Raw genomic sequence first — 12,500 nt, forward strand, 5'->3', positions numbered from 1 at the left:
AAGATAGAGACTTAATGAGGGGGAGGGAGAGAGACAGGAGGATAGAGAGATAGAGGGGGAGGAAGAGAGACAGGAAGACATGGACTTAAAGAGGGGGAGGGGGGGAAGAGAGACAGGAAGATATAAAGATAGGGGGGAGGAAGAGAGACAGGAAGATAGAGACTTAAAGAGGGGGAGGGGGGAAGAGAGACCGTAAGATAGAGAGATAGAGGGGGAGGGAGAGAGACAGGAAGATATAGAGATAGAGGGGGAGGGAGAGAGACAGGAAGATATAAAGACTTAAAGAGGGGGAGGGGGAGGAAGAGAGACAGGAAGATAGAGAGATAGAGGGGGAGGGAGAGAGACAGGAAGATAGAGAGATAGAGGGGGAGGGAGAGAGACAGGAAGATAGAGAGATAGAGGGGGAGGAAGAGAGACAGGAAGATAGAGAGATAGAGGGGGAGGGGGAGAGACAGGAAGATATAAAGACTTAAAGAGGGGGAGGGGGAGGAAGAGAGACAGGAAGATATAAAGTCTTAAAGAGGGGGAGGAAGTTACCTAAGTTACCTAACCTATTGTTATTATGGGGTTGACAGAGAGGCTGTGAAACCTATTGATATTATGGGGTTGACAGAGAGGCTGTGAAACCTATTGTTATTATGGGGTTGACAGAGAGGCTGTGAAACCTATTGTTATTATGGAGTTGACAGAGAGGCTGTGAAACCTATTGTTATAATGTATTTCCTGGGTGTAATTTTGTTCTTGCTGTATTTCTTGAGTGTAATTTTGTTCCTGCTGTATTTCCTGAGTGTCATTTTGTTCCTGCTGTATTTCCTGAGTGTAATTTTGTTCCTACTGTATTTCCTGAGTGTAATTTTGTTCCTGTTGTATTTACTGAGTGTAATTTTGTTCCTGTTGTATTTCTAAGTGTAATTTTGTTCCTGCTGTATTTCCTGAGTGTAATTTTGTTCCTGTTGTATTTCTAAGTGTAATTTTGTTCCTGCTGCATTTCCTAAGTGTAATTTTGTTCCTGCTGTATTTACTGAGTGTAATTTTGTTCCTGTTGTATTTCCTGAGTGCAATTTTGTTCCTGTTGTATTTCCTGAGTGTAATTTTGTTCCTGCTGCATTTCCTAAGTGTAATTTTGTTCCTGCTGTATTTACTGAGTGTAATTTTGTTCCTGCTGTATTTACTGAGTGTAATTTTGTTCCTGTTGTATTTCCTGAGTGCAATTTTGTTCCTGTTGTATTTCCTGAGTGTAATTTTGTTCCTGCTGTATTTCCTAAGTGCAATTTTGTTCCTACTGTATTTCCTAAGTGTAATTTTGTCCCTACTGTATTTCCTGAGTGTAATTTTGTTCCTACTGTATTTCCTGAGTGTAATTTTGTTCCTGCTGTATTTCCTGAGTGTAATTTTGTTCCTACTGTATTTCCTAAGTGTAATTTTGTCCCTACTGTATTTCCTGAGTGTAATTTTGTTCCTACTGTATTTCCTGAGTGTAATTTTGTTCCTACTGTATTTCCTAAGTGTAATTTTGTTCCTACTGTATTTCCTGAGTGTAATTTTGTTCCTGCTGTATTTCCTAAGTGTAATTTTGTTCCTACTGTATTTCCTAAGTGTAATTTTGTTCCTACTGTATTTCCTGAGTGTAATTTTGTTCCTGCTGTATTTCCTAAGTGTAATTTTGTTCCTGCTGTATTTCCTGAGTGTAATTTTGTTCCTGCTGTATTTCCTGAGTGTAATTTTGTTCCTGCTGTATTTCCTGAGTGTAATTTTGTTCCTGCTGTATTTCCTGAGTGTAATTTTGTTCCTACTGTATTTCCTGAGTGTAATTTTGTTCCTACTGTATTTCCTGAGTGTAATGTTGTTCCTGCTGTATTTCCTGAGTGTAATTTTGTTCCTGCTGTATTTCCTGAGTGTAATTTTGTTCCTGCTGTATTTCCTGAGTGTAATTTTGTTCCTGCTGTATTTCCTGAGTGTGATTTTGTTCCTACTGTATTTCCTGAGTGTAATTTTGTCCCTACTGTATTTCCTGAGTGTAATTTTGTTCCTGCTGTATTTCCTGAGTGTAATTTTGTTCCTGCTGTATTTCCTGAGTGTAATTTTGTTCCTGCTGTATTTCCTGAGTGTAATTTTGTTCCTACTGTATTTCCTAAGTGTAATTTTGTTCCTACTGTATTTCCTGAGTGTAATTTTGTTCCTGTTGTATTTCTAAGTGTAATTTTGTTCCTACTGTATTTACTGAGTGTAATTTTGTTCCTACTGTATTTCCTAAGTGTAATTTTGTTCCTACTGTATTTCCTAAGTGTAATTTTGTTCCTACTGTATTTCCTGAGTGTAATTTTGTTCCTGCTGTATTTCCTAAGTGTAATTTGTTCCTACTGTATTTCCTGAGTGTAATTTTGTTCCTGCTGTATTTCCTGAGTGTAATTTTGTTCCTACTGTATTTCCTGAGTGTAATTTTGTTCCTACTGTATTTCCTGAGTGTAATTTTGTTCCTGCTGTATTTCCTAAGTGTAATTTTGTTCCTACTGTATTTCCTGAGTGTAATTTTGTTCCTACTGTATTTACTGAGTGTAATTTTGTTCCTACTGTATTTCCTGAGTGTAATTTTGTTCCTACTGTATTTCCTGAGTGTAATTTTGTTCCTGCTGTATTTCCTGAGTGTAATTTTGTTCCTGCTGTATTTCCTGAGTGTAATTTTGTTCCTACTGTATTTCCTGAGTGTAATTTTGTTCCTACTGTATTTCCTGAGTGTAATTTTGTTCCTACTGTATTTCCTGAGTGTAATTTTGTTCCTGCTGTATTTCCTAAGTGTAATTTTGTTCCTACTGTATTTCCTGAGTGTAATTTTGTTCCTGCTGTATTTCCTAAGTGTAATTTTGTTCCTACTGTATTTCCTGAGTGTAATTTGTTGTGTAATTGTAAGATGCGTCTTTTAGTAGAAGAGTCTCAATACGACTCCCAAGTTTAAAAAAAATAATGGTGAACTCTCTCTCGCTCTCTTCTCCCTCTCTCTGTCGGTCTATTTCTCTCTCTCAGCAGGTAGCACAACTAAACAACAGGAGGTCTGACGTCTCTGACAGCTACAACAGAGAAGAAGAGAGAGAGAGCGAGAGAGAGAGGGAGAGACAATAATGGAGAGGGAGAGAGAGGGAGGGGGAGAGAGAGGGAGGGAGGGAGAGAGGGAGATGGAGAGAGAGGGAGAGAGAGACAAAGGGAGAGGGAAAAAGAGGGAGAGAGAAAGGGAGAAGGAGGGAGAGAGTGATAGGGAGAGAGAGAGGAAGAGAGAGAAAGAAGGAGAGGCAGAGGGACAGAGAAAGGGAGAGGGAGACTGAGAGGGAGAGGTACAGAGAGAGAGGGAGAGGGAGTTGGAGAGAGAGAGGGACAGAGAGAGAGACAGAGCGAGAGGGAGAGGGAGAGGATGAAAGAGACAGAGAGACAGAAAGGGGGGGGGGGGCAGAAGACTGGGATGGGTGAAGAAGGTCTGGACTCATTAAGGCTCTGTTCTGACACATTCTGTTCTCTCTCTAAGGTCACATCAGTAAACAACAACATGGTGGAACTGATACACACGCTGGTCACACCAGTAAACAACAACAACATGGTGGAACTGATACACACGCTGGTCACACCAGTAAACAACAACATGGTGGAACTGATACACACGCTGGTCACACCAGTAAACAACAACATGGTGGAACTGATACACACGCTGGTCACACCAGTAAACAACAACATGGTGGAACTGATACACACGCTGGTCACACCAGTAAACAACAACAACAACATGGAGGAACTGATACACACGCTGGTCACACCAGTAAACAACAACAACATGGAGGAACTGATACACACGCTGGTCACACCAGTAAACAACAACATGGTGGAACTGATACACACGCTGGTCACACCAGTAAACAACAACAACATGGTGGAACTGATACACACGCTGGTCACACCAGTAAACAACAACAACAACATGGTGGAACTGATACACACGCTGGTCACACCAGTAAACAACAACAACAACATGGAGGAACTGATACACACGCTGGTCACACCAGTAAACAACAACAACAACATGGTGGACCTGATACACACGCTGGTCACACCAGTAAACAACAACAACATGGTGGAACTGATACACACGCTGGTCACACCAGTAAACAACAACATGGTGGAACTGATACACACGCTGGTCACACCAGTAAACAACAACAACATGGTGGAACTGATACACACGCTGGTCACACCAGTAAACAACAACATGGTGGAACTGATACACACGCTGGTCACACCAGTAAACAACAACAACATGGTGGAACTGATACACACGCTGGTCACACCAGTAAACAACAACAACATGGTGGAACTGATACACACGCTGGTCACACCAGTAAACAACAACAACATGGTGGAACTGATACACACGCTGGTCACACCAGTAAACAACAACAACATGGTGGAACTGATACACACGCTGGTCACACCAGTAAACAACAACATGGTGGAACTGATACACACGCTGCTCACACCAGTAAACAACAACAACAACATGGAGGAACTGATACACACGCTGGTCACACCAGTAAACAACAACAACATGGTGGAACTGATACACACGCTGGTCACACCAGTAAACAACAACATGGTGGAACTGATACACACGCTGGTCACATCAGTAAACAACAACATGGTGGAACTGATACACACGCTGGTCACACCAGTAAACAACAACAACATGGTGGAACTGATACACACGCTGGTCACACCAGTAAACAACAACATGGTGGAACTGATACACACGCTGGTCACACCAGTAAACAACAACAACATGGTGGAACTGATACACACGCTGGTCACACTAGTAAACAACAACATGGTGTAACTGATACACACGCTGGTCACACCAGTAAACAACAACATGGTGTAACTGATACACACGCTGGTCACACCAGTAAACAACAACAACATGGTGGAACTGATACACACGCTGGTCACACCAGTAAACAACAACAACATGGAGGAACTGATACACACGCTGGTCACACCAGTAAACAACAACATGGTGGAACTGATACACACGCTGGTCACACCAGTAAACAACAACAATAACATGGTGGAACTGATACACACGCTGGTCACACCAGTAAACAACAACATGGTGGAACTGATACACACGCTGGTCACACCAGTAAACAACAACAACAACATGGTGGAACTGATACACACGCTGGTCACACCAGTAAACAACAACATGGTGGAACTGATACACACGCTGGTCACACCAGTAAACAACAACAACATGGTGGAACTGATACACACGCTGGTCACACCAGTAAACAACAACATGGTGGAACTGATACACACGCTGGTCACATCAGTAAACAACAACAACATGGTGGAACTGATACACACGCTGGTCACACTAGTAAACAACAACATGGTGGAACTGATACACACGCTGGTCACACCAGTAAACAACAACATGGTGGAACTGATACACACGCTGGTCACACCAGTAAACAACAACATGGTGGAACTGATACACACGCTGGTCACACCAGTAAACAACAACAACAACATGGTGGAACTGATACACACGCTGGTCACATCAGTAAACAACAACATGGTGGAACTGATACACACGCTGGTCACACCAGTAAACAACAACAACATGGTGGAACTGATACACATGCTGGTTACACCAGTAAACAACAACAACACGGTGGAACTGATACACATGCTGGTCACACCAGTAAACAACAACAACACGGTGGAACTGATACACACGCTGGTCACACCAGTAAACAACAACAACATGGTGGAACTGATACACATGCTGGTCACACCAGTAAACAACAACAACACGGTGGAACTGATACACACGCTGGTCACACCAGTAAACAACAACAACATGGTGGAACTGATACACATGCTGGTCACACCAGTAAACAACAACAACATGGTGGAACTGATACACACGCTGGTCACACCAGTAAACAACAACAACATGGTGGAACTGATACACACGCTGGTCACACCAGTAAACAACAACATGGTGGAACTGATACACACGCTGCTCACACCAGTAAACAACAACAACAACATGGAGGAACTGATACACACGCTGGTCACACCAGTAAACAACAACAACATGGTGGAACTGATACACACGCTGGTCACACCAGTAAACAACAACAACATGGTGGAACTGATACACACGCTGGTCACACCAGTAAACAACAACATGGTGGAACTGATACACACGCTGGTCACACCAGTAAACAACAACAACATGGTGGAACTGATACACATGCTGGTCACACCAGTAAACAACAACAACATGGTGGAACTGATACACACGCTGGTCACACCAGTAAACAACAACATGGTGGAACTGATACACACGCTGGTCACACCAGTAAACAACAACATGGTGGAACTGATACACACGCTGGTCACACCAGTAAACAACAACAACATGGTGGAACTGATACACACGCTGGTCACACCAGTAAACAACAACATGGTGGAACTGATACACACGCTGGTCACACCAGTAAACAACAACAACATGGTGGAACTGATACACACGCTGGTCACACCAGTAAACAACAACAACACGGTGGAACTGATACACACGCTGGTCACACCAGTAAACAACAACATGGTGGAACTGATACACACGCTGGTCACACCAGTAAACAACAACAACATGGTGGAACTGATACACACGCTGGTCACACCAGTAAACAACAACATGGTGGAACTGATACACACGCTGGTCACACCAGTAAACAACAACAACAACATGGAGGAACTGATACACACGCTGGTCACACCAGTAAACAACAACATGGTGGAACTGATACACACGCTGGTCACACCAGTAAACAACAACAACAAAATGGTGGAACTGATACACACGCTGGTCACACCAGTAAACAACAACATGGTGGAACTGATACACACGCTGGTCACACCAGTAAACAACAACAACATGGTGGAACTGATACACACGCTGGTCACACCAGTAAACAACAACAACATGGAGGAACTGATACACACGCTGGTCACACCAGTAAACAACAACATGGTGGAACTGATACACACGCTGGTCACACCAGTAAACAACAACATGGTGGAACTGATACACACGCTGGTCACACCAGTAAACAACAACAACATGGTGGAACTGATACACACGCTGGTCACACCAGTAAACAACAACATGGTGGAACTGATACACACGCTGGTCACACCAGGTAAACAACAACATGGTGGAACTGATACACACGCTGGTCACACCAGTAAACAACAACAACAACATGGTGGAACTGATACACACGCTGGTCACACCAGTAAACAACAACATGGTGGAACTGATACACACGCTGGTCACACCAGTAAACAACAACAACATGGTGGAACTGATACACACGCTGGTCACACCAGTAAACAACAACAACATGGAGGAACTGATACACACGCTGGTCACATCAGTAAACAACAACATGGTGGAACTGATACACACGCTGGTCACACCAGTAAACAACAACATGGTGGAACTGATACACACGCTGGTCACACCAGTAAACAACAACAACAACATGGTGGAACTGATACACACGCTGGTCACACCAGTAAACAACAACATGGTGGAACTGATACACACGCTGGTCACACCAGTAAACAACAACAACATGGTGGAACTGATACACACGCTGGTCACACCAGTAAACAACAACAACAACATGGTGGAACTGATACACACGCTGGTCACACCAGTAAACAACAACATGGTGGAACTGATACACACGCTGGTCACACCAGTAAACAACAACATGGTGGAACTGATACACACGCTGGTCACACCAGTAAACAACAACATGGTGGAACTGATACACACGCTGGTCACACCAGTAAACAACAACAACATGGTGGAACTGATACACACGCTGGTCACATCAGTAAACAACAACAACAACATGGTGGAACTGATACACACGCTGGTCACACCAGTAAACAACAACAACATGGTGGAACTGATACACACGCTGGTCACACCAGTAAACAACAACAACATGGAGGAACTGATACACACGCTGGTCACACCAGTAAACAACAACATGGTGGAACTGATACACACGCTGGTCACACCAGTAAACAACAACAACATGGTGGAACTGATACACACGCTGGTCACACCAGTAAACAACAACAACATGGTGGAACTGATACACACGCTGGTCACACCAGTAAACAACAACAACATGGTGGAACTGATACACACGCTGGTCACACCAGTAAACAACAACATGGAGGAACTGATACACACGCTGGTTACACCAGTAAACAACAACAACAACATGGTGGAACTGATACACACGCTGGTCACACCAGTAAACAACAACATGGTGGAACTGATACACACGCTGGTCACACCAGTAAACAACAACAACATGGAGGAACTGATACACACGCTGGTCACACCAGTAAACAACAACAACATGGAGGAACTGATACACACGCTGGTCACACCAGTAAACAACAACAACAACATGGTGGAACTGATACACACGCTGGTCACACCAGTAAACAACAACAACATGGTGGAACTGATACACATGCTGGTCACACCAGTAAACAACAACAACAACATGGTGGAACTGATACACACGCTGGTCACACCAGTAAACAACAACAACATGGTGGAACTGATACACACGCTGGTCACACCAGTAAACAACAACAACATGGAGGAACTGATACACACGCTGGTCACACCAGTAAACAACAACATGGTGGAACTGATACACACGCTGGTCACACCAGTAAACAACAACAACATGGTGGAACTGATACACACGCTGGTCACACCAGTAAACAACAACATGGTGGAACTGATACACACGCTGGTCAAACCAGTAAACTGGAGTCCTCCACCCAACTAACATGAGACACTTTCACTCTTTATAACTACACCACCACCACCATCATCATCGCCATCATCACCACTACCATCTTCACCATCATCACCATTTTCACCATCATCACCACTATCATCACCACCATCATCATCATCAACACCATCATCATCACCATCATCATCATCACCATCATCAACCCTATCATCACCACCACCATCACCACCACCATCATCACCATCATCATCATCACCATCATCACCACCACCATCACCACCACCATCATCACCATTATCATCATCACCATCATCATCCCCACCATCCCCACCATCACCATCACCCTAATCATCACCATCATCATCATCATCATCACCACCATCATCACCACCATCATCATCAACATCATCATCATCATCATCATCATCATCATCATCATCACCATCACCACCATCACCACCATCATCATCACCATCCTCATCACCATCACCATCATCATCATCCCCACCATCATCACCATCATCATCACCATCATCATCATCACCATCACCACCACCATCCCCACCATCATCACCATCATCATCACCATCATCATCATCACCATCATCATCCCCACCATCCCCACCATCATCACCATCATCCCCACCATCCCCACCATCCCCACCATCATCACCATCATCATACAGCTTTGGGTTTGAATGGAGGTTGTACTTCCTGAAAGGATAGAAGGGGACGGAGAGAAACAGGGGAGACTTACAGCTTTGGGTTTGAATGGAGGTTGTACTTCCTGAAAGGATAGAAGGGGACGGAGAGAAACAGGAAGACTTACAGCTTTGGGTTTGAATGGAGGTTGGACTTCCTGGAAGGATAGAAGGGGACGGAGAGAAACAGGGAGACTTACAGCTTTGGGTTTGAATGGAGGTTGGACTTCCTGAATGGATAGAAGGGGACGGAGAGAAACAGGGAGACTTACAGCTTTGGGTTTGAATGGAGGTTGGACTTCCTGAAAGGATAGAAGGGGACAGAGAGAAACAGGGGAGACTTACAGCTTTGGGTTTGAATGGAGGTTGGACTTCCTGAAAGGATAGAAGGGGACAGAGAGAAACAGGGGAGACTTACAGCTTTGGGTTTGAATGGAGGTTGGACTTCCTGAAAGGATAGAAGGGGACGGAGAGAAACAGGGGAGACTTACAGCTTTGGGTTTGAATGGAGGTTGGACTTCCTGAAAGGATAGAAGGGGACGGAGAGAAACAGGGAGACTTACAGCTTTGGGTTTGAATGGAGGTTGTACTTCCTTGTTCTCCACTTTGTCCCAGTCCATGTAGCGGAAGAACCCGTGGTCCCTGATGTCTCGCTCCCCCTCCGGACCACAGCCCAGACGCTTCCCAGGGTGCTTGGTCATCAACTAGGGACAGGGAGGGGGTTAGAGGTTAGGGACAGGGAGGGGGATATAGGCTCCATGGAGACAGGGAGGGGGATAGAGGTTAGGGACAGGGAGGGGGTTAGAGGCTCCATAGAGACAGGGAGGGGGTTAGAGGCTCCATAGAGACAGGGAGGAGGTTAGAGGCTCCATAGAGACAGGGAGGGGGTTAGAGACTCCATAGAGACAGGGAGGGGGTTAGAGGCTCCATAGAGACAGGGAGGGGATTAGAGGCTCCATAGAGACTGGGAGGGGGTTAGAGGTTAGAGGCTCAATAGAGACAGGGAGGGGATTAGAGGCTCCATAGAGACAGGGAGGGGGTTAGAGGCTCAATAGAGACAGGGAGGGGGTTAGAGGCTCCATAGAGACAGGGAGGGGGTTAGAGGCTCCATAGGGACAGGGAGGGGGTTAGAGGTTAGGGACAGGGAGGGGGTTAGAGGCTCCATAGAGACAGGGAGGGGGTTAGAGGCTCCATAGAGACAGGGAGGAGGATAGAGGCTCCATAGAGACAGGGAGGGGGTTAGAGGCTCCATAGAGACAGGGAGGGGGTTAGAGGCTCCATAGAGACAGGGAGGGGGTTAGAGGCTCTATAGAGACAGGGAGGGGGTTAGAGGCTCCATAGAGACAGGGAGGGGGTTAGAGGCTCCATAGAGACAGGGAGGGGGTTAGAGGCTCCATAGAGACAGGGAGAAGTTAGAGGCTCCATAGAGACAAGGAGGGGGTTAGAGGCTCCATAGAGACAGGGAGTGGGTTAGAGGCTCCATAGAGACAGGGAGAAGTTAGAGGCTCCATAGAGACAGGGAGGGGGTTAGAGGCTCTATAGAGACAGGGAGGGGGTTAGAGGCTCTATAGAGACAGGGAGGGGGTTAGAGATTAGGGACAGGGAGGGGGATAGAGGTTAGAGGCTCCATAGAGACAGGGAGGGGGTTAGAGGCTCTATAGAGACAGGGAGGGGGTTAGAGGCTTCATAGAGACAGGGAGGGGGTTAGAGGCTTCATAGAGACAGGGAGGGGGTTAGAGACTCCATAGAGACAGGGAGGGGGTTAGAGGCTCCATAGAGACAGGGAGGGGGTTAGAGGCTCCATAGGGACAGGGAGGGGGTTAGGGGTTAGAGGCTCAATAGAGACAGGGAGGAGGTTAGAGACTCCATAGAGACAGGGAGGGGGGTAGAGGCTCCATAGAGACAGGGAGGGGGTTAGAGGCTCCATAGAGACAGGGAGGGGGATAGAGGCTCCATAGAGACAGGGAGAAGTTAGAGGCTCCATAGAGACAGGGAGGAGGTTAGAGGCTCCATGGAGACAGGGAGGGGGTTAGAGGCTCCATAGAGACAGGGAGGGGATTAGAGGCTCCATAGAGACAAGGAGGAGGTTAGAGGCTCCATAGAGACAGGGAGGGGGTTAGAGGCTCCATAGAGACAGGGAGGAGGTTAGAGGCTCCATAGAGACAGGGAGAGGGTTAGAGGCTCCACAGAGACAGGGAGGGGATTAGAGGCTCCATAGAGACAGGGAGGAGGTTAGAGGCTCCATAGAGACAGGGAGGGGGTTAGAGGCTCCATAGAGACAGGGAGGGGGTTAGAGGCTCCATAGGGACAGGGAGGGGGTTAGAGGTTAGGGACAGGGAGGGGGTTAGAGGCTCCATAGAGACAGGGAGGGGGTTAGAGGCTCCATAGAGACAGGGAGGAGGATAGAGGCTCCATAGAGACAGGGAGGGGGTTAGAGGCTCCATAGAGACAGGGAGGGGGTTAGAGGCTCCATAGAGACAGGGAGGGGGTTAGAGGCTCTATAGAGACAGGGAGGGGGTTAGAGGCTCCATAGAGACAGGGAGGGGGTTAGAGGCTCCATAGAGACAGGGAGGGGGTTAGAGGCTCCATAGAGACAGGGAGAAGTTAGAGGCTCCATAGAGACAAGGAGGGGGTTAGAGGCTCCATAGAGACAGGGAGTGGGTTAGAGGCTCCATAGAGACAGGGAGAAGTTAGAGGCTCCATAGAGACAGGGAGGGGGTTAGAGGCTCTATAGAGACAGGGAGGGGGTTAGAGGCTCTATAGAGACAGGGAGGGGGTTAGAGATTAGGGACAGGGAGGGGGATAGAGGTTAGAGGCTCCATAGAGACAGGGAGGGGGTTAGAGGCTCTATAGAGACAGGGAGGGGGTTAGAGGCTTCATAGAGACAGGG

The 12,500-nt window shown here is 46.2% G+C and overlaps 1 protein-coding gene across 1 annotated transcript in view; it reads right to left on the reverse strand.

The window, feature by feature from the left end:
* The window catches only part of LOC129846352 (protein kinase C beta type-like), a gene marked incomplete at its 5' end in the record, with an annotated part of 43,322 nt that overhangs the window by 20,908 nt on the left and 9,914 nt on the right, over positions 1 to 12,500 (reverse strand). Inside the window, one exon of the mRNA XM_055914276.1 lies at positions 10,174 to 10,314. Coding sequence (XP_055770251.1) covers positions 10,174 to 10,314 — 141 coding nt within the window. The remainder of the gene's footprint in view (positions 1 to 10,173; positions 10,315 to 12,500) is intronic.

This window comes from Salvelinus fontinalis, unplaced genomic scaffold, assembly GCF_029448725.1.
Source record: "Salvelinus fontinalis isolate EN_2023a unplaced genomic scaffold, ASM2944872v1 scaffold_0496, whole genome shotgun sequence".
Lineage (NCBI taxonomy): Eukaryota > Metazoa > Chordata > Actinopteri > Salmoniformes > Salmonidae > Salvelinus > Salvelinus fontinalis.